At 41.8% G+C, this 22609-nt stretch overlaps 1 protein-coding gene and 1 pseudogene across 6 annotated transcripts in view; one reads left to right on the top strand and one right to left on the bottom strand.

Moving 5' to 3' along the window:
* The first annotated feature begins 2099 nt into the window (after nt 1–2099).
* Nucleotides 2100–22609, top strand: part of C26H10orf67 (chromosome 26 C10orf67 homolog) — a 105378-nt gene continuing 84868 nt past the window's right edge. For 2 of the 6 annotated variants that reach the window (XM_031444692.2, XM_031444693.2), the window contains exons 1-4: nt 2100–2516; nt 11755–11875; nt 18565–18708; nt 21412–21486. In XM_031444692.2, coding sequence (XP_031300552.2) covers nt 2407–2516; nt 11755–11875; nt 18565–18708; nt 21412–21486 — 450 coding nt within the window. In that variant the 5' untranslated portion in view covers nt 2100–2406. Of the gene's footprint in view, nt 2517–2833; nt 2949–11754; nt 11876–18564; nt 18709–21411; nt 21487–22609 lie in introns of all 6 variants that reach the window. The other 4 variants (XM_031444696.2, XM_031444695.2, XM_031444698.2 and 1 more) reach the window with 4 other exon arrangements.
* On the bottom strand, nt 19839–20766 carry LOC116150526 (ubiquitin-conjugating enzyme E2 D3-like; annotated as a pseudogene).

Here is a 22609-nt window from a genome sequence, read left to right as displayed (position 1 = left end):
CTCTTGGCTTTTATTATACTCTAGAACTGATAATATCCAACTGGAATATATAAATTACTACGTTTAGAGCCAGCATTTGACTCTTCATCAAATCCTTCTGCTATTTAACCTGAGATGTGAACCCTTTTAATAATTGGTAGGTGTTATTTTCATATAAATACACATGATATTTATACATGTTTCAGAGAAGCACTTGAAAATTTAAAACTGGGCCCTAAGTCCTATTAATTTAGCAAGTAAAAACTATTTCAGCTTATGAAATATTTGACTTTTTTCAAATGGAAAATGGGAAACAATGCATTCCTCAGTTGTGGTTTAGAAGGAACACACTCCTTGAAGGCCAGTTCAGCATCGGACTCGCAGTGTGTTCCCTGGGCTGCCTGCTTTTCTCGCTTTCTGGACTATTCCCAACCACCCCAAAAAAGGCTCCTTATTCAGTTTATACTGGTGAGAAAACAGGGGCTCAGAAATGCTATTTAAAAAAAAAAAACAAAAACTTCCCCCATGTGCTAAAGCAAGTAAGTTTTAAAGCTACTATTATTTTTTAATGTTTACTCCAGAGCTAATGAGCTTTCTACTAACAACCATCAGTGAATTCAACATGTGATACAAAAGGCCTGGATTTAGTATGATAAATGCTTTGCCAGTGCAAGCCCTGGGTATTAGAGGCGGCCATAGGATCTGAAATGAACATTTTTATAAGGCAGAACGCCTGAGAGATTAATGTAGGTAACTGATAAGAAGTGTTACGTAGTTAATAGTTTGAAAAACAAACATCATCATAACTTGGTCTCCTAGATACTGAAATCTGAAGCTCCTTGATATGCTATATAGCATTGTTTCAAACAAAGAGGTTTTGTTCAGTACATGTTTTCGTGGGATGGTGTAACCACGCATCCCATATAGATCAACAAACACTGCACAGGGCTGACCAATGACTCATGAAATCTACTGTGAAATCTCTCTCCTCAGTTTCAAAATATTCATTAAGCATTCCATTAGCAAAATAGCCAAAGGCTTGTCAGTCTTGTCATTATTTTGGCCCAGCTCTAAGAGGATCAGGCTTTTTATTTTGACTTGGAATTTTACTCCCCTAAAAAATGTCATATGCATTGTGGTAAAATAAACACTCACTTCAGGAAAGACAATTAATTTTATTTACATATATTTATTATACTTACATATATATTTAAAAGTACTCTTTTGATTATATAGTAAAGTTTTCCGAAGAAAACTTAGAAGTTAGATTTTGAAAATAAAACTGGCCATAGAGTAAAAGTAACTCTTTTTCTCCTCTCTTCACCTTCCCGGAGGAAAATGAATCTTCACAAAAGATTGTTTTGGCCCTGGTTATGATTTTTATTTGGCATTTAGGACTTCACATCTTTGTCTTTAAATATAGGAGCAGCGCTAACACTACAGTGATACATTCTTTGTATTCTTTGTATTTTGAGCTTCCAATACCAAACTAACTTCTTTTTCACACAATTAAGAGAATTATAAGAGAAGAAAATAGTATTTTCCTGTAGACAGTAGAAAGAAATGAAAATGTAGTCTGCTTAGTTCTAAAACCAGGCAATGACATAGTGATGCTATCAAAATAGATGTCTCTCATCATTGCCAGTAAGTGATACACAACTTAAAGGCTGAGCAACAGTTTCCCTATAAGGAACTTGTCTTATTGTTGAAACTCAGTAAAAATGAATTTCTCGCAACACGATATGGATTGAAAGTTAATGCCTTTTAACTTAATGTTCTGACTTTATATTAAATAAGAATGTAAGCTTGTTTAATCTCTGCAAAGAATTTTTTTGTCCATGAACGCCTGTGGCCAAGTGGCAGGTGTAAGGCCATTCTCCTGGCTGCCTGCTGCCCTCTTACTATGGGATTGCTCTGACAGCCCAAGGCTCACTAGGTAAAGGGCATTCTTATTAGATGAGCGCCCTATTTTTCATCCTCCCCGAGGACGACCTTTAGCATAGGGCCAGAGTGAGCCTGTGACCTCCCGATGTCACGTGGAGAGGGGTGTAGATGTAGACAAAAGCTCAGGTGTCCACTCCCCTCCCTCGCAGGAGGCAGAAGAAGACACTGCGAGTTCGGGGCGTGGCGGGATGCTGCGGGATGACTATGGGGTCCAGCTCTCCTGGAGACACATCAGCGGCGACCTGGCCCATGCGCACCCAGGGAGAAGCGAGCCTGGTGGTGAAGCCCTGCGCCAGGCGGGCCGTAGACACGGCAGCGGGGCGACTGCGGGCCCGCCCAGCTGTTCCGGGGCTGCCCGCCGCGCCTGCGCCCCGGGATTCTCGCGCTCCGCGGGTTCCCGAGGAGTCGCCATGATAACGGTCGCAGAGTTCCCGACTCCGCGGGAGGCGCAGGTACTGCCTGGCCGCCATCTCGGCGGCTCGGATGGAGAGCTGTGGCGACGCGAGCTGTGGCGACGCGCCCGAGACCGAGGAGTGCTGGAAGAGCATCGAGGACCTCCAGTCCACGATTGAACAATTCCAGTTCAGCCCCAGGTGACCGGCGAGAGCAGCGGCGCCCGGGTCCGCGCCTCCTGCCTCTCGCGGGCCCGCCCGCCCGCCGCCCCGCTCCTCTTCCCCTCTACCTTCCCGCGCTCCACCTCCCCGCCGCTGCCCCGCGCCTCTTCCCGCGCTCCACCTCCCCGCCGCTGCCCCGGGCCTCTTCCCGCGCTCCGCCGCCGCCGCCGCCGCCGCCCCTCCCCTCTTCCCGCGCCCCGCCCCTCTTCCCGCGCTCCATCGCTCTCCAGGTCCCTCGCTCTAGGCCACAGGGCTGCCGTTTTAATGTCTAAAGTGTAATACTGTACACTAAGCAGGGCTCTGGAGCCAGACTGCCTGGGCTGGAATCCTGACACTCCACAGGGCCCAAGAGTTGGGCAAGTCACTTAACTTCTCCGTGCCTGGCTACCTCATCGGGAAACAGCTGTGATGGTAAATAGTGCCTACTTCATAGTTTGCAGCAAACATCCAGTGAGTTCATCTGGGTAATGTGTTTGGGAAAGTACCATAGATACATAGTACGTAGAACCGAATAACTTTGCCAATGTAACTGTTACTCCTTGATCCTTTTTTGCAGTCCCTCTCTCATAATCCTTCTTTACCCCCTCTGCCTCAGCTTTGTTTATTTGGGTAATGTAGAGCTGATGTTTTGGGCCCAGGGTTGGGGGAGAGTAGTATTTTCCTTTCTAGAAACCATCTGAAATCCTTAAGTGGCCTGCACTAGGTAAGCTGCTTTGGTGGGGGGGGCGGGCGGGCACTTAAGAGTTCCCGAAGACAGAAGCTTCATGGTGCCAGGTGGGCTGGCTTAGAGGCAAGCCCTGCACACTGAGGCAGCTCCAGGGGTGAGAAGAAAGGATCATAGCGCAGTGGTGGGGACTGGTGAAATAAGATGGCACTGCCAGCTCAGTTGCCCCCGCTCAACTGTATGAAGTGGGTGCCTCTGTTAAAAGAGATGAGGGTGCACACAGAATCTGGTTTATTGGTGGTTGTGAAAGCGCATATTGGCGCTAGCGGATGGTAAGCACTGTGGGCACAGTGTCTAACCTGTTCCAGTTGTTTACTGATAGGAATGACTTCTTGCCCTGGATTCCCTGGCATTCCCTGGTGGGGATCTTCTCCGGCCAAAGGCAGTGGCTGTGCCCAGCGGACAGACTGACAGTGCCAGGTGTTCAGTTAATGCTTGTTGCCTGAACAAAGGAGCCACTGATGCCCATGTGAATTTTTCTTCCCCCACAGTCCTGGGGGGACTGTGTTAATGCTCTGGTATCTGGTATGTGTGGGAGAAGCTCAGTACTGACCGCAGTCCTGGGATTAGGGAAGAATTAGTCACTGCGGAGGCAGCAGTCCACAAACTGACGAAAATCTGTCCTTTGTGAAGTGTATGTTCTAGTCAGGAAACCAATGATAAACAAGCAGACTGTATAATAAATAAGCTAAGTGGTGCTAAGTGCTAAGAAAGAAACAGCAGGGAGGGAACAGGAGAAATATTGTGTGGAGTGGGGAAGGGGCTGTCATTTTAGATATTGTGATCAAGGATGGCTTCTTGGACATGTATTTGGGGGGAAGACCTGCAGGCTTGAAGGGGAACCATTCTGATCTAACAGGGAACTGTGTTCCACGCAGGGGACAGAAGCAGGAGAGAGTGGGCATGGGTGTCACAGGCCCAGCAAGGAGGCTGGTGTGGGGGGAGCGGGGAGAGAGGAGGGACAGGGGGAGCAGTGCAGATGAGGGCAGAGGTGAGAGGATGGTGCCGGAGGGGATGAGACCTAGATCATTGTAAGGACTTCAGCGTTCACCTTAAATGAGGTGGTCAAATGTGTTTTTTTCAACACCACCAAGCAGTTCCTCAATTCTGAGCAGACACTGACTGGGTGTATCCTGTAGTTTGCTTATTGATTTATATGATTTTTAATGGAAATATAGTTGCTGTATAATCTTATGTAAGTTACAAGTGTATATAATATAGTGATTCATAATTTTTAATCATTATGTTCCACTTATAATTATTATAAAAATATCATCTATATCCCCCATGTTGTACAGTATATCCTTGTAGCTTATTTTGTACCTAACAGTTTGTACCTCTTAACCCCCTACCCCTGTGTTGCCTCTCCCCTTACCTTCTCCCCCTGGTAACCACTAGTTTGTTCTTATGTCCTGTAGTTTAACTCAATTCTGATGCTGTCTACCTGGACATAGTGTTAGATCCCACATTTTGAGGGCTCAGTCCCGCAAGACTGCCCCATCCACCCTCTTCAAGGGCTGGTTGCAAGTCTAGGTTGTCACCTGTGTTTCTGACAACCAGCTGTAAATCAGAGGTTCCTGTGAGCCCCCTCTTCAAGTTCAGTTAGTTTGCTAGAGTGGCTTATGGAACTCAGGAAACCAGTTTACTTCCTTGGCTATGGGTTTATGACAAAGAATATTTATTAAAGGATATGAAATAACAGCCAGAGGAAAAGAAACTAAGACTTATGCTGGCGAGGCCTCCTCCTGCTCCAAAAAGCCAGCTTCTAGATGGGTCCAGAGAGAGGAGTCAGAGAGTGGGGTTGCCCCAGGCTATCAATGCTGGGATTGACTTAGGTAACAACATGGGTGAGGGGGCAGGAAGGAAGTGAGGCCTGGAGCACAGGAGCTCCTGTCCCCGTGGAGTTCAGGGTGCACTACTCTCCTGGCACATGAATGTGTTCTTGACCACCAACCTGGGAGCTCTTTTAACCCTGTAGTTCAGGGATTTTTTTGAAGACCTCATTATATAGGCAAAATTGACCTAATCATTGACTTTTGTGATTGATTCAACCTCCAGCGGTCTCCGGGGAGGGGGTGGGGGGCTGGGACAGAAAGTTTCAACTCTCTAACCCCCATCCTAGGGGCTTCCCTAAAGTGACCTCATTAATGTAAAGTCAGGTGTGGTTGAAAGGGGCTTCTTATGAGTCACCAAAGACACCCAGTTCACCTTTTTTCCTGCTATTTCAGAAACTGAGGACAGAAGATGAGATATTATAAAACATTATAAAAAAAGATCCTATTGTGCTTGCCCCTTAGGAAGTTCCAAGGGTTTGGGCTGCTGTGAGGCAGGAAACATGGCTGGAGACCAAAACATATACTTCTTGTTATAAATCACACCATCACAGATGGGAAGACATGAGGCGGTTGATACAGAGGAATGACATAATCTGGTTTATCTTTCGACAGAATTACTCCGCCTGTTGTTTTGCTGTTGGACTATAATGAGGACAGGGGCAGAAAGAGGGTAACTAGCTAGAGGACTATTACAATGTGCCTCATGAAAAATGCCCATGGGGGGAGCAGTGGTTGGAGGTGGGGAGACGAGTTGGGGCCTAGATCTGTGTCAGAGGTGGGACTGATAGGCACAGAGTGCGGAAGATGCTGAAATTTTTGAGCTGAATGATGGGAAGAATGGAGGTGTCATGAACTGGGATGAAGACCAGGAGAGGATTTGCCCTGGGGGGACAATCATAAGCTTGCCTTTGGACATAATATCTTGGGAGTAACTATTAGCCTTCCATCTAGGCTGTTAAGTTGCTAGGTGGTTATATGAGTCTTTAGGGGAAGAAAAATAATTTACCCTGTATTCTTCTGAGTTCTTGGCTGAGAACCCCCCGCCCCCACCCCCCCCACCCCCAGTTGTTCAAAGATTAACAAGAGGAAAACAAACAAGTGTATTAGTGTTTACATAGGAGTTATCCAGGGAAAATGAGTAAGACTCCAAGATGTCCCAATCTAATACCTTGAATACCATCTTCAGTTAAAGACAAAAGAAAGATGTTGGGTAGAGGGAGACCAGTTATGGGAGGTTACCAAGAAGTCCAGTAAACAAGGATAAGTTTTGTTGTGCAGATTTAAATTTGTGCCTTCTCCATTAATAAGATTCCTCCCTGAATTAGAGTCATCTTCCTGGTGAGAGAAAGACACTTACACTTGGAGATTTCCTTTGTAAGTGTAAATTTCTTTTACAAAGGGGGAACTTCTACTCTGTTTCCAGGACTTCTCCTATATGTGCAGTTCCTCAAAATAATTAGCTCAAAATAATCCTTATGCTAACGGAGCATATTTTGGGGGTGCTGTATTCTGCTACCCTTCAAGCCTAAAGTTGAGAAGGGAGCTCCAGTATGGCTGTATCAGTTTGGAGATATTTGGCACAAAATTGCACCTAGAGCTGGGAGACTTAGTGAGATCACCCAGGAAGTGAATGAAAAGAAATGTGCACCTTGGGATGCATCAAATTTGTGTGGTCTTTGAAGAGAAAAAAAAAAAAAAAAAGGGAGCAATGTTTTCCTTGTTTAAAATTGATCAGTACACCATAGTGAAAGTTCAGCATGTTTAATCCCATTTTCTTTGACTAATTCATTAATAAGCGTTTGTTAGGATAGGCTATTCAAGGATTTAGTGAAAAGTGTCATTGCCTTCTATGAATAAATATTCATGAACCTGTTTTCTGTAGTAAGTTAACATGTTAATTTTGTATCTATTTAAAAAAAAATCTGTAATTGCTGTCTTTCCAAGACTGTATTTTATGCATAACAACCAAGCTATTATTCAGAAATCAAATTGCTGAGTCTATAAATAAGGGCTGTGTCGGAATCACTTAGCTCATTTGTTGTGATGCGGGTTTCCATTCTAGGCAGCGGGGTTGTCATCTAAAATTGGGACATTTGGAATTTGATGGGAGGCTGAAGAAGGAACCTTCTCATTTCACTTAGATTCTGAATGAACCAGAACTTTCTGAATCAGTCATTCAGAAAGTTAGGACTCAAGGGATGGTAAATCCAGAGACCTGTACTTGCCATTCTCGCCAGGGGTGAATCTGTCACCTCTCCGGCTTATGGTTTTAGGTGAGTTACTTACTCTCTTTGAGCCTCAGCTTCAAAGTTAGATAACCTGAGAAGAAAATGTGTGTGTGTGTATTAAGACATGTACCTTAACTAAGCATGAAGGACAAGTTAAGCATTCGATTGGTAGAAAACAAAATTCAGCCAAGTACATTTGAAGATCTAATCAGCTTTATTAGGTGATTCATGAATTGGGCAGCCACCCACCTAGCAATTAGAAGGGTGTTCAGAAGGGGTTGTACAAAATGGAAGGTCTTTATAGGGAAAAGGATGGGGTGAGGGAGCTGTTAGCACAGAAAAGAAAACATTGTTTTTAGGCTAGGACTTTTTTGGGAAAGAGCAGGGGTTTTTATCATGCAGATTGCCTCTTCTTCCTCTGGGGGTGGGAGGGGAATGGAAAGGGCCGCGTGACAGATTATCTTCTTGGCACTGACCAGAAAATTCCAGACTGGTTCATTAAGATTACACTTCTGGGGGAGGTCAAAACTTCAGTTAAGTCAGGTATTATGTCTAGATCTGGTATCGTGGACTTTAGAACACGTGGTATCATGGGCTTTAGAATGCCATTTTTCTCTTCAACATGATAAATAGGTGCTAATATATTTTTAGACACCCCAGGGGAGGTATCTATAAAATTCTTGAATCTGATTTGAAAATATCATGTTATATTACTGTAATATTATGGCACCAGAGGGAATAACTGAAAACATCATTCCAAGTTTCTAAATCATCCTGAAGATATATCTGGGGTGTTTTAATTTTACACTTCTATTTTTTTCCAGCTTTGAGATATAATTGACATATTATATATTTATCATAGAAACTACTCACACTCAAAATGTGCCTCCCACCAAGATCTTTTGCTTAAAATGGGAAGGAAAGAAAACATACATGGTTAATGCGAATGAAAAATGAAGTTGAATAGTAAAAAGCAGCCACGTGGCACTGGGGAGGATACAAGATTACATTTCTAGACTGGAAGGATGAGTCACTGAGGTCTGTTAAATGGGAGGCATTGAAGAAACAGGTTAAGTTTAGGTAGTCGTCTGTATTTATTATATTGATGTAGCACTCAGGACCCAAACAGGAGACAGAAACCTCACCAGTATTTGAACAGGGAATAAATATTTCCTGTTTCTTATTAAATATTAACAAGGATTTTTAACTAGGCAAAGGCTGTCAAGGAGATAAGACTCTAAGCAGCGTTGTAACAGCCAATGCGAATGCAGGGGTGACCCCAGGGGCAGAGGAAGAGTAAACATGGGAGGGACTAAGAATTTAGAAGACCCCCACCCCCACCAAATGCTGAGATTAAGACCTCTTAGGGGAGGATGCAGCTGGTGGTAGAGAAACTTGCCAGGGGGTGCTGGCCAGAACTGGTCTATGGAGATGGCTTGTTGAGTGGCCAAGAAATTTGGTGAAAGATACAGGCAGGCCAAGGTTCTTTATGTAGTTGGGAGATCCAAATCTTCATTCCTGAAGGTCCTGAGTTCTCAAAAGCCCTGCCTTTTTTGGGAGGTTGCTGTATTTTTCCATTAATGTTTACTGTTTAACGTGGAAATACTAAGAGGCACCCCAGAGAGACTCCTGAGTTCCAGACATAGCCCTCTTTGACTCTGTCGTGTATGAACAACCCACTTTCCCCTTGATAATCAGAATTAATCACCTCAACCAGTAGAGTGGCCCCTTTGATACAGGTAAATGGGGCATGAGAAGATGGCCATGTCCTAGGTCCCAGGTGAGTCCCTCAGATGCTCCCCATCAAGTGAGGGTCTTTGGCTTCGCACAGGAAGAATTCAAGAGTGAGCCATAGTTGAATAAAAGTAGATTTATTCAGAGATGCACACTCCATAAACTGAGCGTAGGCCATCGCAGAAGGCCAGAGAGGCCATGAGGTGTGTGTGGGGGTGGTGTTTAAAGTAAAAGTAGATACACACTCCACAGACAGAGTGTGGGCTGACTCAGAAAGTGACGGAGCGAGAGGCCATGAGATGCAGTGTTGCTAGTTTTATTTCATATGCTAACAAGTGGGAGGGTTATTCTGGCTACTTTGGGAAAGGGGCAGGATTCCCAGGAATTGGGCCACTGCCCTCTTTCTGACCTTTCATGGTCAGCCTCAGAACTGTTGTGGCACCTGTGGGTGTGTTATTTCTCATGCTAACATATTACAGTGAGCATATAATGATGCTCAAGGTCTACTGGGAGTCAAATATTCCACCATCTTAGGCCTCAAGATCTCCTGGGAGCTGAATTTTCTGCCATCTTGGTGCTAATTGCTGTGTCCTTCCTTTAATGGCTGTGCCCTCCCTCCTTCCTTCTTGTCTTGCCTTTCTTTGCCTTTGATTTAGTGTATAAGGCCAGGTCTCAGGTCAGTTCACTCTCATCTAATTCAGTGGAACCACTGTACTTCCCAGTAGAAGCAGCCTCCCCTTGGGAACTAAGACCTCCAAGCCAGCAGATCGTGAAGTTGCTGGGACAGGAAGCAATCATTTGAGGGGTGGCTTAATCCTGACTAACTCAATGAAATAGTCACTATTATTTTGCCTAAGAGGAAACTAACTCACAGAAAGGGTAAGTAATTTACATCATGTCACTTAGCCAGACTATCAGGATGCTTTCAGCTAGAGCTGACAGAAACTCTCACCAATTGTTGATTTATTATATGACATTCCAGGAAGACCAGAGACATGACAGGTTTCCGAGCTAGTTGAGTCAATGGTTAAACAAAGTCAGCAGTCAAAATTATTTCCTTGTTTTTAAAAGCTCATCGTGGAGCGTGGGGGTTAGCTCAAGTGGTAGAGCACATGCTTAGTATGTGCAAGGTCCTGGGTTCAATCCCCAGTACCTTCGTTAAGAAAAAAATTATAAAATAAAAGCTCGTTCTCTATGCACTGGTTTGTGGCTACCAGGTGACTGTGCCAGTTCCTGGCATCATTTCCACATGTGGCAGTGTTGAGAGCCACAGAGAAACCTCCTCCCAGTGCTACTGTGTTCCCCTCCGCCACAGACCTTTCCTAACATCACACTGCCCAGAACCAAGTCCCACGCCCACCCCTAAAACACCTGCCCAGAAGACTGGGAACAGCGTGGTGGGCTGGACAAGAGATACCCCTGCACTGGGAATATGTTCACCCCCCACAACCGTGAGGCCTGTGGGAGAGAAATCTGAGGCTCTGCCCTCTGTGAGAAGGGTGTTGCCGTGTGTTGCCCCCATCACAGTCTGCTCCACCTGCTCAGCAGAAAAAGAAGGGTAGAAACACAGGTGCTCCATCTACGGAGCCTGCCCTGGGAAGTCTGGAAATTCTATGTGGGCTTTCATGGCTCTCTTTTTTTTTAAGCAGACATTTTAGAAAACCATAGTTGTGGTAAGTCTGATCAAACTGACAGAATTCACCCAGAAAATTGGCCTTCTTATTACTGTCTGAGATGCCCCTTGTTAAAAGTCCATAGGAGGACTTTACAAATTCTTGCTCCTACTTAGATTTTTTTAGGGAATCGAGTTTAAAATCAAATAGAGCACAATGGTGTGATTATCTTAAAGAGGGAGTTTGCAGATTTTTGGTTTCAGAACCTCTTTATGGTCTTAAAATTATGGGGACCTTAAAGAATTTTAGTTTATGTTTAGTTACCATATGAGAAATTTTAAAGGAGAAACATTTAAAATAATGATAATCTAATTCTGTGTTAGTACAGATAATGTTTTTTTTAAAGAAAAATGAACTCTACTTTTCAAAACAAAATCTTTAATGAGAATAGTGTCATTGTTTACATTTTTGCAAATCTTTTCAATGCCTGGCTTGATAGAAAATAGCTGAATTCTTCTGTCTGCTTCTGCATTCAGTCTGTCAAGCAGTCATATAACCTATAGATTCTGGAAAAGCCCATTGAATATTTGTGAGAGAATGACAGTGGAAAATGCAAATAAAATCTTAACATTATTATGAAAGTAATTTTGAATTTGTGAATTTCCTCAGAGTGTTCCGGAACCCCAGGGGTTCCTCAGACCACACTTTGAGAACCACTGTCTTATTCTTGCTTAATATGCCCATGCATAATTTATAATGGCTTTGAGCATCAGCACATGCAAAACAGTGGATAAGCTATTAAAAGGAGGCTCATAAATTGATCCATAGCTCAGAAAATGGAAATAAAATGATATCAGTGGAGTAATGTGCTGCAGTCCAGGGAATCTGATAATCCAGCAGAGTCCTAGGGGAAAACCCAAATTGTGAGCAGATAATTCAGTGTTTTCCTCGCTTCACCAATCCTATGAATCTTTAAAATATGGTTTACACAAGATATGCTCACTTAATATATTTTTAAGGAAATATCTATTATATCAAGCACATTTAAACTCATCCCCTCTCCCCTCCACCTTTTTCCCCCAGATTTAACATTTCAGATGATTTGAAGATTGGCTTTTTCAGCACAGACCATGCCACCCAAACAGATTACAGTGAGATTGTGCCATTAAAAGAGTTGAGTTTATCTATACAGAAGCTCATGCAGGTAAATCTGGATTTATTTTGAAACTTCAGATAATTTTTAGGTATTATTTGCCTTCATATTTCTTTCCTTGACAGAATTTAAATGACTAACATTCAAAAAAAAATTGACATCTTTTACAAACCGAGTTGGAGGACAGTTGGGGTTTTGAAATTATTAGTATAAACTACTATTTTTATTTGTGTCATGTTTATGTCATGCTTATATATGTCAACTTGTTTAGTGAAGTGTTTCCTTAGTCTCTCTGGAATTCTTTTGACATCTGTGAACATTTTCTATTTTAGGATACTTCAAAAAAACATAAAATTTTTTTGGCATATAGGAAAATGTCAAGAATAATATAATGAATAACTGCGTTATCCATTGTCAGAAAAGAAGAAAGTTTCCTCTGTGCGTCTGGATTTTTCTGGCTGGCCTAAGAATTGAATTGACATAAGACAGATTACCAGGAGAAAATCCAACAAAGGTTTAATAACGTAATGTGGGAGAGACCCAGAAAAACTTCATAACTTCCCTAAATAGCCAAAGCTGTCAACTTTGCTAAAGACAAGGGAGAATGTTGAGGGTAGCACTTTGGGACTTCAGAGGAGAGGAAGGTAATTCACATGAAGATGGACAAGCAGATATTGGATTAAAAAAGTTTGCTGGGCATGGAATTTTAACAAACAGACTTTACTAGGTTCCTCCCTGTCTACACACCTAGTTCATATTATCCTATAGTCATCTGTAGTGCTAGCCCCCTTCCTGGACCAGGTCTTCTTATACATTCTTTTAGGAAGTTATGCAGAAGATCAAAATTTCCTCTTGAATCTTCGGGGCCTAAAAAGCAACCATCCTAAAGAAATCCTCATGCCAAAGAGACACAATTTGAGGTGGCAGATTTTGCTCCCCTGGATAACCATACAATTTTGTTAAATCTCAGTATTCATCATATTTCCTTCGGTTATAAAAAGAAACAGAACATTTCATACACATTGGATAACAAGTATTATTATTAAAAGCCCTAAATCAATAAAAATGTGACATAGGGTGGCGTGCTGCTGTAAGTACAGGAGGGTCCTTGCTTCTGTTTTTTGTTTTTTGTTTTTTTTTCCACTTAACAACATAACTTGGAAATCATTTATGTCCATTGGTTCATGGAAGGCTTCCTCATCTACTTCACAAGTACATTGTGTCACAAAATGACATCATGTATTTAGCTATCCCCCTAATGATGGGCATTTCAGTTGTTTCTTTTACTGCAGTGAGTAATTCTGTACATCCTCACATGCCAGTCAATCTGTGGTGTCAGATCTTAGAAGTAAAATTTTTGAGTCAAAGGATGCCTGCATTCATCATTTGGAAGGCTGTTGCCAAATTGCCCTGCAGAGAAATTATACCAACTTTTACTCCCACTTTAGAGGATGTCTCTCTTCCCACCCACTGGCCAATGTACTGTCTTCTTTTTAGGCCTTCAGAAAAGTGTTATAACTTTATCACATTGCAACTAGTGTCCCAGTAATTAAGTTCTGGTCAGCAGAATTTAGATGGAATTTTTATATGGCTGCTTTGGGGAATCTTTAAGACATAGTCCATATGCACTGTCTGCCCTTTACTCCCTCCTCCCCTCCCTCTCTCCTTCATCTTTTTTCTTTTTCTTTCCTCTTTTCTGTGCCTGGAACATGGATGCCAGCACGTGCACCATGATTTTGAGGCATACAGGGGACTAAGGAGATAGAAGGGTCTTCGGACGTCTTTACCACCTAGTGAAAGAGAAGTACACTTTCCTCTCTTTTAGGCTTCTGTTATTTGGATTTTTTCAATACAGCTGAACCAAATTCTGATACGATATGCTTAAATCAGGTTAAAGATGTTTCCTTTATTTCTAATTAATGAGGAACTTTTTAAAAAATCATGAATGACTGGATTTGAATGCTTTTCATGGATCTGTTGAGATGATCATAGAGTCATGTGGTTTTTCTCCTTTATCTGATGATGTGATGAAATTCAGTTTGTGAATAGTGAACTTGGAATGAACCCAATTGGACCACGATGCTTGTTTTTGCATCTTTACATTATTTGCTGTTATTTTGCTAAGGATTGTTTTCCATCTATGTGCGTAAGTGAAATTGTCCTATAATTTTCTTCTCATGCTGTTGTTTAATCTTGGTAGCAAAGTCATAGAATTGTCATAAAATGAGTTGAGAAGTGTTCCCTAGTCTGTTCTCTGGAATAATTGGCATGAGATTGGAATGAGCTATTCAATGTAAAATTGCACATAAAACTGCTTATTTTTACTGCTATTGTTGTTTTGTTATAGTTATGTTAAGGTTTTCTTAAATCTTCTTGGGTCAGTTTGATGTTACATTTTTCTACAAAATATTAATTTTGCTAAATTTTCTGAATATCAGTTATGATGTTGATTATTGTCATCACTTATTATTTTTAAAACTTTATTGAATCTGTAGTTATGTTTCTCTTAAAATTCTTAATGTTGTCTGCATACCTTCATTCTTTTTTTTTTTTTTGATGAATCCTGACAATGTTATCTATTTTGTTAATTTTTTTTCAGAGACTCAATTTTTGGATTTATTAATCCTCTCTATCATATCATTATTTTCTAGTTCATACATTTCTGTTTTTATTATTTAATTCTTTCTACTATCTTTGGGTTTACTCTGTTTTTCTTTTTCTTATTCCTTGAATTGGAGCTGAGTATCAGTTGGGTTGGCATATAGCTCTATGTATAACAATGCAACTGTACTGACTTAAGTAGCGAGAAGTCTTGGGTTAAACAGTCTGGGGTTAGGGCAGTAGCTCCTGATGTCACCTGTGTACCAGATTTGTTTTATCTTTTCACAGCTCCATCATTAGTGCATGGCTTTTGCTTTCATATTTCCGACCTCATAGTCACAAGATGGCTGCTCCATTTCTAGCCTTCAGCTAGTTTTCAAAAATTCCAATCTAATGATCTCTTTTAACAGGTGATTTGTTCTATTTGTATTGATTATGATTACTGATATATTTTTATTTTTATGCCAACTTACTCTGTAATTTCCATTTACCTTTCTTTTTATTTTTTTTTATTGAGGTATAGTCAGTTTACAGTGTTGTGTCAGTTTCTGATGTACAGCACAATTCTTCAGTCATACATGAATATACATGTATTCATTTTCTTATTCTTTTTCACCATGAGCTACTACAAAATATTGAATATATTTTCCTGTGTTATACAGTATAAACTTGTTTATCTATTTTATATATACCAGTCAATATCTGCAAATCTCGAACCCCTAGTTTATCCCTTCCTACCCACCTCCCCACCCTGTACCTTCTTTTTTATCTATATTTCTTTTTTCTCCTTCCCTGCTTTGTTAGCTCTCCAAGCATGCTTTTTAGTTACTGTTTTGTTGTTGAGTTTTAACTCCAGTGCTTTGTTGTCAGTGAACAGTCTTTGTGAGACAAATTATTTAGTGTTTGTTGCGACTTGACCTAAGGCTTTGTGCGAGGTCAGTCTTCATGATTATGCCACGGAAATGGAAAATGTAAAAAGCCCCGCCCTGCTTTCCACTGAATTGATAAACTTTCTTTAGTTCCTGTTCTCTCTTCTACTAGAAATCAAGTCAGTCATTTTATCTTTCTTCTTTAATGGTTGTCCTCCAACGTGAACATGCGTACCTGGTTTTACTGTGTCTGCAGTTAAGTAGAATTTCTAATTTGTGTCAACAATCCAAGAAACGTAGTACCTTTATCTATAATCGCCCCCTCTGTCTGACATATTATTGTCAAGTGTTTTAGGTCTACCCTCTTCCCCAATTATTTTACAGTTACTTATTCATATCATTATTTTATACAGTTAATGTTAGTTTTTTATTTGCTCACATTCACCAATTTCTTTGCTCACCGTTTCTTCTTATATCTCAGTACTTATTTTTGAGCTTAATTTCCATTGATCCTAAAACTCGTTGGATCCTTCTTTCAGCAAAGATCATAGTCTACTTAACATTAATCTCGCACAACTTCAAGTGACGTGTAATAACCTTTCAACTGTGTAGGTGCACTTACCACCCTCGCCTACCCTCTGCTGTGGTTATCATGTGTATTACATCTACATATGTTACGGATGCAAGTTATAACGTGCTTTAAACAATCATATATATTTTAAACTAAAAAGAGGAAAAACTGGTCTTTATATTTACCTGGATATTTACTATTTCCAGTGCTCTTCCTTTTTCCCTAGAGAGTTACGTTTCCAGCCCATGATATGTCTTCTTAGCCTGAAGAACCTTCTTTAACGATTCTTGTACTATAAGTATTTGGGCAATGGATTCTCATAGTTTTATTTAAAATGTCTTCACATTGAATATCGCATTCTGGGCAGACAAGTTTTTTGTTTTTTGTTTGTTTTTTGTGTTTCTTTCACTTGAAAATTGCTCTTCTGGCTTCCATAGTTTCTGATAAGAAAACGTTAATTGTTCCAAGTGTTTTCTAACGTTCAAGATCTTTTTACCTTAGGTTTTCAACCATTTAATTCTTATGTACCCAAGTGCGTAGGTGTGGTTTGTGTGTATTTATCCTGCTCAAGGTTTGTTCAGCTTTTAGAACTTTTCAGCAAAACTGGGAGATTTTTGGCCATTTATGTTGCTGAGTCCAAACTCATTCTGCTCACCACAAGACAGGCCAGTAAATTGGGAGACGAGGTGTTGGGGCAAGGAATAGCGACTTTATTTGGAAAGCTGGCAGACCAAGAGGATGGCAGACTAATGTCTTGGAGAACCACCCTGCTCTAGTGAGAATACAGGCTCCTTTTATACAAAAAATAAGGGTTGGTGGTGGTTGGTAGTTGGTGGTTGTAATCTTCTTGCTGCAGGCATTCTTTGTTCTTGCAGCCATCCCCATGGGCCAGGTCATGGTGTCCCTGTGAACCTCCCACAAAACAAAGGTTATTCTCTACTACGATTTTATCCTCTCCTCCAATTACTCCTATGTCAGACCCTTGATTATTGTCTAACAAGGCCCTGTACTCTATTCATTAGACATTTTTAAAAAAATCTTCTTTCTCTCTATTGATCTATTGATCGATCTTCAAGTTCAAACCTGGACCTCCCGTTTACCAGCCACATCGTGTTGAGCTGGTCGGTCACTTAACCTCTCATGGCATTGATGTCCTCATCTGCAAAAGAAAACCTTCCATGTGGTATCTGGATCCCAAAATTGAGATCCTCCCCAGATTGCTAGTATACAAGGCATCCAATCCCTAAGGGGGCGTGACATCCCATTTGCAGAATTTGCCAACAGGATGTTGTACCTCAGATCAATGACTCTTAGCTCTTGAATCAGACCAAGGGTAAATTTTTAAAAGGGGGGGTCAGGAGGTGAAGGGGGAAAATGACTGAAGCCAGTTCTTTCGCTGGCACTAGTGCCACGCTCTTTGTGGGAGAGGGGTAGCGGAAGGGCTCTTGCTCAACTCTAAGCCAGTAAGGCGGGCTTTTGTGGAGCCTGAAGTGTACTTGCTGCTGTTGGAAGGCTCAGAGGACTGGAGCTGATTCACGTGTGAGGAAGCGAAAATGGGCTTTGAAGAAAGTGGAAGGACTAAGCTGGGATCAGCCTGCACTTGCAGAGTTGTTGGAGTGAGGGATGCGATTGCTTCCTGTGGACCATGTGTAGCCAATGAGAGAAAGAGAGAGAGAGAGAGAGTGCCAGCATGGGGCCATTCTGAGTCTTATCCAGTGGAGAAATCTAGAAAGACAAAGATCCCCCAACAGCGGGGAGAAGAAAGAGAACCCTAGATTCATGGGGGCTAGGATGGAGTTGCAGAGACCACCTAGAGTAGAGAAGCATCTTTGGTCAACATGCATCCACGGGAGAGAGGGTCCCTGAGCGGGCATCTCTAGAGAAGCAGTATCGTCGGTGCCCAAGGGAAGAAGGGTTAGTTCTCATGTCCTGCCAGACCAGGGTGAAGCCCCCCTGCCAGGTGGCCACAGCTGTGCCTCGCTATCCCCTCTGCCTTGTCTGTGGTGGAGACACCCCAGCTGGGTGTGGGGGAGGAAGAGAGAAAGGACAGAGCTCAAGAGTGAATCCCACTCTTTTCCTTAGAGACCCGTAGCTGTCAACTCCTGCCCTTGGCTTGGAGTACAGGGAGCAGCCTTACCCATGAATGAAGTTGGAAATGTCACATTCTGAATGCTACTTTGAGGCTGTGTTTTGAGTGATGGTACGACTTTCTGTTCTCAAGAACCCTGAGCATGAACTGCCTACAGTTTCCATTCAGGGTAGAGTTACCTTGTGAATGCATTTTAAATAGGTGGTGGGAGACAAAAGTACATTGTGTTTGGATGATAATGGTTCTTAGTCAACATGCTGGTTATATATTTAGGTACTTGGCTGGTGAAGTCACAATTGTTGATTCTTGCCCATCTTTTCTGATCTGAAAGCCACATCTTGAAAACTATTTTTTTTTGGTAGTTTTTTGAGGTGTGGCAAATGGGACGAAACTGCTAGGACCCTCCTGTCCCTTCCTCCATTAGCATATAGTAGTTGAGCAGATTAACTGGACACCCCCCAATGTACATGATATTCAAGAGGGAGCCTTAGATTTGGGACAGGCCCCTGACCAGGCACCCAGGTTACCTGCCCAGAACCAGGCCAGTTGCTGGAATCTTTACACAGAGGGCCCTTACTCTCTATAGTAATGTCTTTGTTTCCATTTTTAGATTATGAGATCCCTTCAGTTGGATTTTGGGTTCCTCAGACAACTGCTTCAACAGAAATTCGAAGACCGTCTTCAAGAGGAATCTTTTAGGCTCTTCACTTCTCTGCATGACAGGATCCTGGCGATTGAAAAACATTATCAACAGGTAAACGTTCTCTCATTTCCTTTGTTTTGTGTGGAGATTAATTTTGTGCTTGGATGTGTAGGTCCTGCAGTTTTTAATGTAGTGTCTTATGAGGGCCATATAATTTCCATGTGTTGTGTCCCCTCTGATAGCTCCACAAAGCTGTGTAGTACCTGTTGCTTTACGATGTGCGGGAACTTTTGTGAGTGCTCCGTGTACAGACTCATTCAGTGCTCACACTAACCTGATGAAGTAGGTCCAGTTATATTATACCTCTTCTACAGATGAGGAAATTGAGGCACAGAAAGGTTAAATCACTTGCTCTAGCTCACCCATTAGAAAACCAGCAGGGTTTAGGTTCCAGGCCAGACAGTTTGGTACTTGAATTCCAGCCCTTAACTACAATTTTATGTGATCTTATTTACGCTTAATGGCTCTGTAGGAGCCAAGAACATAAAAACTGCTGCTTTGAGGAACTTCCTAAAGCCTTCGGTCAGATTGGCATATTTACTTGTCATTAGGAACAGACATCAGTGTTATTTTCCTGCTGTAAAACAAAAAGCCCATGTGTTGTTTACTACACAATTCAAAGTACCTTTTATTTTATTTTATGTTTTTTTGTGGGGGGGAGGTAATCAGTTTTATTTACTTATTTTAATTGTTTTTTAATGGAGGTACTGGGGACTGAACCCAGGACCTTGTGCCTGCTAAGCACATGCTCTCCCACTGAGCTATACCCTCCCCACTTCAAGATACCTTTTTTTTTTTTAAGAACAAGAACAGATCATTCCTTTATTGACATGCATAAAATACATCACATTTTCTGTTCTGCTGATGCTATAAATTCAATACCAATTCTCCAGCCACATCAGTTATGAGCATAAAGCATATCATGTAACTTCAAATCTCTAACAGTGGAAGGCTTAAACAAGAATGGATGCTGCTAGAATAATGCTGCTTCCTTTGATGTGACAACTGAGCATCCATCTCCCTCCCCCTCAGATGATTCTTCAGCATGTTAGAGCAGTGAGGAATGGTTTTAGTCTCATGACCAAGTTAGAGTGAAGATATTGGCCACATAATACACATGCTCCATTTTTTTTTTTTAATTCTGAATCTTGGGCAACTGTTCTCTTGTAACTACTAGTTTCTAAAAGCAGTTATTGTCCAAATCAGGAAGAACTTAAGTCTTCTCAGATGAGCATGTGAATGAATGGAGGGAGGTAAACAAAAAATAAAATTAAAGAAGATGAGGTCTGATGAGGGGGCAGCCGGATAAGAAAATCAAAAAAGGAGCAGTAATTTAAAGTCTATTCCAGCTATAATGCCGGTTATTCTGACTTTAAGGTAGCATCACATGGCATACTTCTGAGCCCATTCCTGAGATATTCTGTTGTACTTATCTCTGTTTTATAGATCCGTGGAATCTCTGGCACTAGGAGGTCATCTGGGTTTGGATCACATAGCAGTGAACAAATGGATAAAAGAACTTTAGAAATAGTGAAACCAGGAGACCACTGTGATCTTAGAATATCAAGACAAATACTGCCATTACTGTTAATATTGGGATGTAAATTCTTATTGTAAATGCAATCTTAGGTGGTTTGAAGGGGTAGTCTGTAGGGAAATGAATTGTCAAAACGAATACATGCCTTGATATGGGCTGTTATTAGGTCCCAAAATTGTGGCTTGCCAATGAAACATCATCCCCAACTGGACCTGCAGAACATTGTGCTGGAGGGTCACGGGCCAAATCACTAAGTTCCTTAATCCGTTTCAGCACCATAGTCTGTGCTTTTCGTCTGGCTCCTCACTCTCTCGGTGTGTGCTCAAAGGTCCGGCCAGAACTCTTGATTATCCTTGAAAGGATTGTCTCTTCATTTCATACCAGCTCTACCAGACACAGGCGCAGAGGGGCCGGGGTCTCCCTCAAGCTGCGGCCTCGGCCTCCTCCCGAGGGCGGCAGCTGGTGCCTCCCCAGCCCTTCAGGGCTCACGCGCACAACACCCTTCAAGATACCTTTTTAAATGCATCTCCTCTTTAAGTCCCTCAACAATCTACAAGTGGAAATCCTGTTATCCCTGCTCTACAGATAAGGAAATGGAGCCACCCAGGTTAAGTCACTTGCTTAAAGTCAGACAGTAAGTTGTACAGTGACATTGAAATCCAGTTCTGCCTGATTCTAAAGCCCATTTGTTGTATACACTCCATGTTAGAATCAAAATTGGTAAGAATCAAGGCTATTTTTTTTTAAACGTACTACCTTTCATTGCTATCCATAACAGACAGGATCAAATAATTTGTTTAATCAGAAAATGACTCTGGCTTGCGGATTAACGGCACTGGATTTCTTTTCATGAGCAAAATCCATCCAAAAAGTACAAGGACCAGAAGGAAATGTGAATTCCAAATAGATTTCACTACTTTAAAAAGAATTTCTAAGACACTAAAAAGACTTTGATATGTAAGGTAAAACAAAATGTTCACATTATCTGTATTTATTTTATCCACATGAGCTCTCGATTGCTCTTGGTAAAGTGTGAGTAACAGTGGAATGTGTTGTAATTGCTGTAGGGTGGGGGAAATGATTATGAACTGAAGTTTTCAAGGAAATGTGAGGATTTGAATGCTGCTTGTATACTGAGCCCTTCCCTTGGAGGTGGGAGAATTGTATTTGGAAATATATTGTAGTGCTCACTGACTGTATTTATATTTCATTTGCAGAATGAGGATACTTTAAGAAAATGCTACAATCAGCAGTTGGCCGATGCCATAGCTGCCATCAAAGGGATGTACAAGGTGGGTTTTTAGTGCTTTTGTGAGTGAGAAGGGCTTTATAACCTGGGAATTACACAGTGTGGGTCTCACCCCGGGCTCCCTGTCAGTGTGTTTAGCTTTGAAGATCTGATTCAGGTCACCAAAGGGGGATCAGATCTAAGGCTATTCATGTTCAGTTTAAATCCAGAGACTGGAAAATTCCAGTCTGGTGTCTAGTGCACCTGGGTAAGTGGCGAAGTAATCCGGAATTTGGTGAGCACGCAGTTGGGCAGAAGATCATATAGTAGTCGCTAGAGAAAGTTCGTCAGGTCTGTGGTAAATCCCAGTGAACAGTCTCAGATCCTCAGTGGAGTAACTTTATCTAATGACAGGGACACTTCTGTCGGCCAGGTCATTTCCAATGATTATTTTTCAGTCTTACCAAGCACCTTGCAATTCTTTTAGTACTTATAACTATGATCTTGTCTTTATCTTTGTTATATTCCCATAAAGATATGTTATTTTATTTACAGCAAATTGTGCATTGATTGCACACCTTTTTTCATAGCCCTTGATGCATTTGTATTTAATTATGTGTTTGCTCATTACATGTCTCTGTTCTGTGCTGGACTGTAAGCCCTATGAGGACAGGGCTGCTCGCCTTACTCGCTGGTGTGCCCCGCCTCTTAGCACTGCGCCTGGTATGTAATTAGCAAGCGGCTAATAACTACTAAACTGATGGATGGTTGCTGGTACTGGTGGCACCACTGTCATTCTTCTTCCTCGTCCTGTTTTTTAATTAGCAGAGGCACTTCTTACTACGAAGTCAAAATGCTGGATCCTTTCTTTCTCAGCTTCCTTTTCAGCGATGACATGAGCAAGGGCAAGGGCCAGTCCAATGTGACCGGAAAATAAGTTGACTGTGTTTGGAAAAGGAGGTTTTTGTTTGTTTGTTTGTTTTTTGTTTTTTAACTGAAAGAGACTGATGAGAAAAAAAACACTCTCTGTTGTTTTGCTTGACATTATTATGTCTCCTTCTGAGGCTTGGAATTGCTGTAGCCAGTTAAACTGAGGACTGAGATACTCTGGATGTGTACAGGGTAGCAGAGAGGAAACACAGGAAGCACTGGGTTCCTTGGTGACATCACTGAGCAACTAAATAACT

This window comes from Camelus dromedarius, chromosome 26 (assembly GCF_036321535.1).
Source record: "Camelus dromedarius isolate mCamDro1 chromosome 26, mCamDro1.pat, whole genome shotgun sequence".
NCBI classification, from domain to species: domain Eukaryota; kingdom Metazoa; phylum Chordata; class Mammalia; order Artiodactyla; family Camelidae; genus Camelus; species Camelus dromedarius.
Note: the sequence above shows the minus strand (reverse complement) of the source record. Positions and strands in the feature narration are given on the sequence as shown.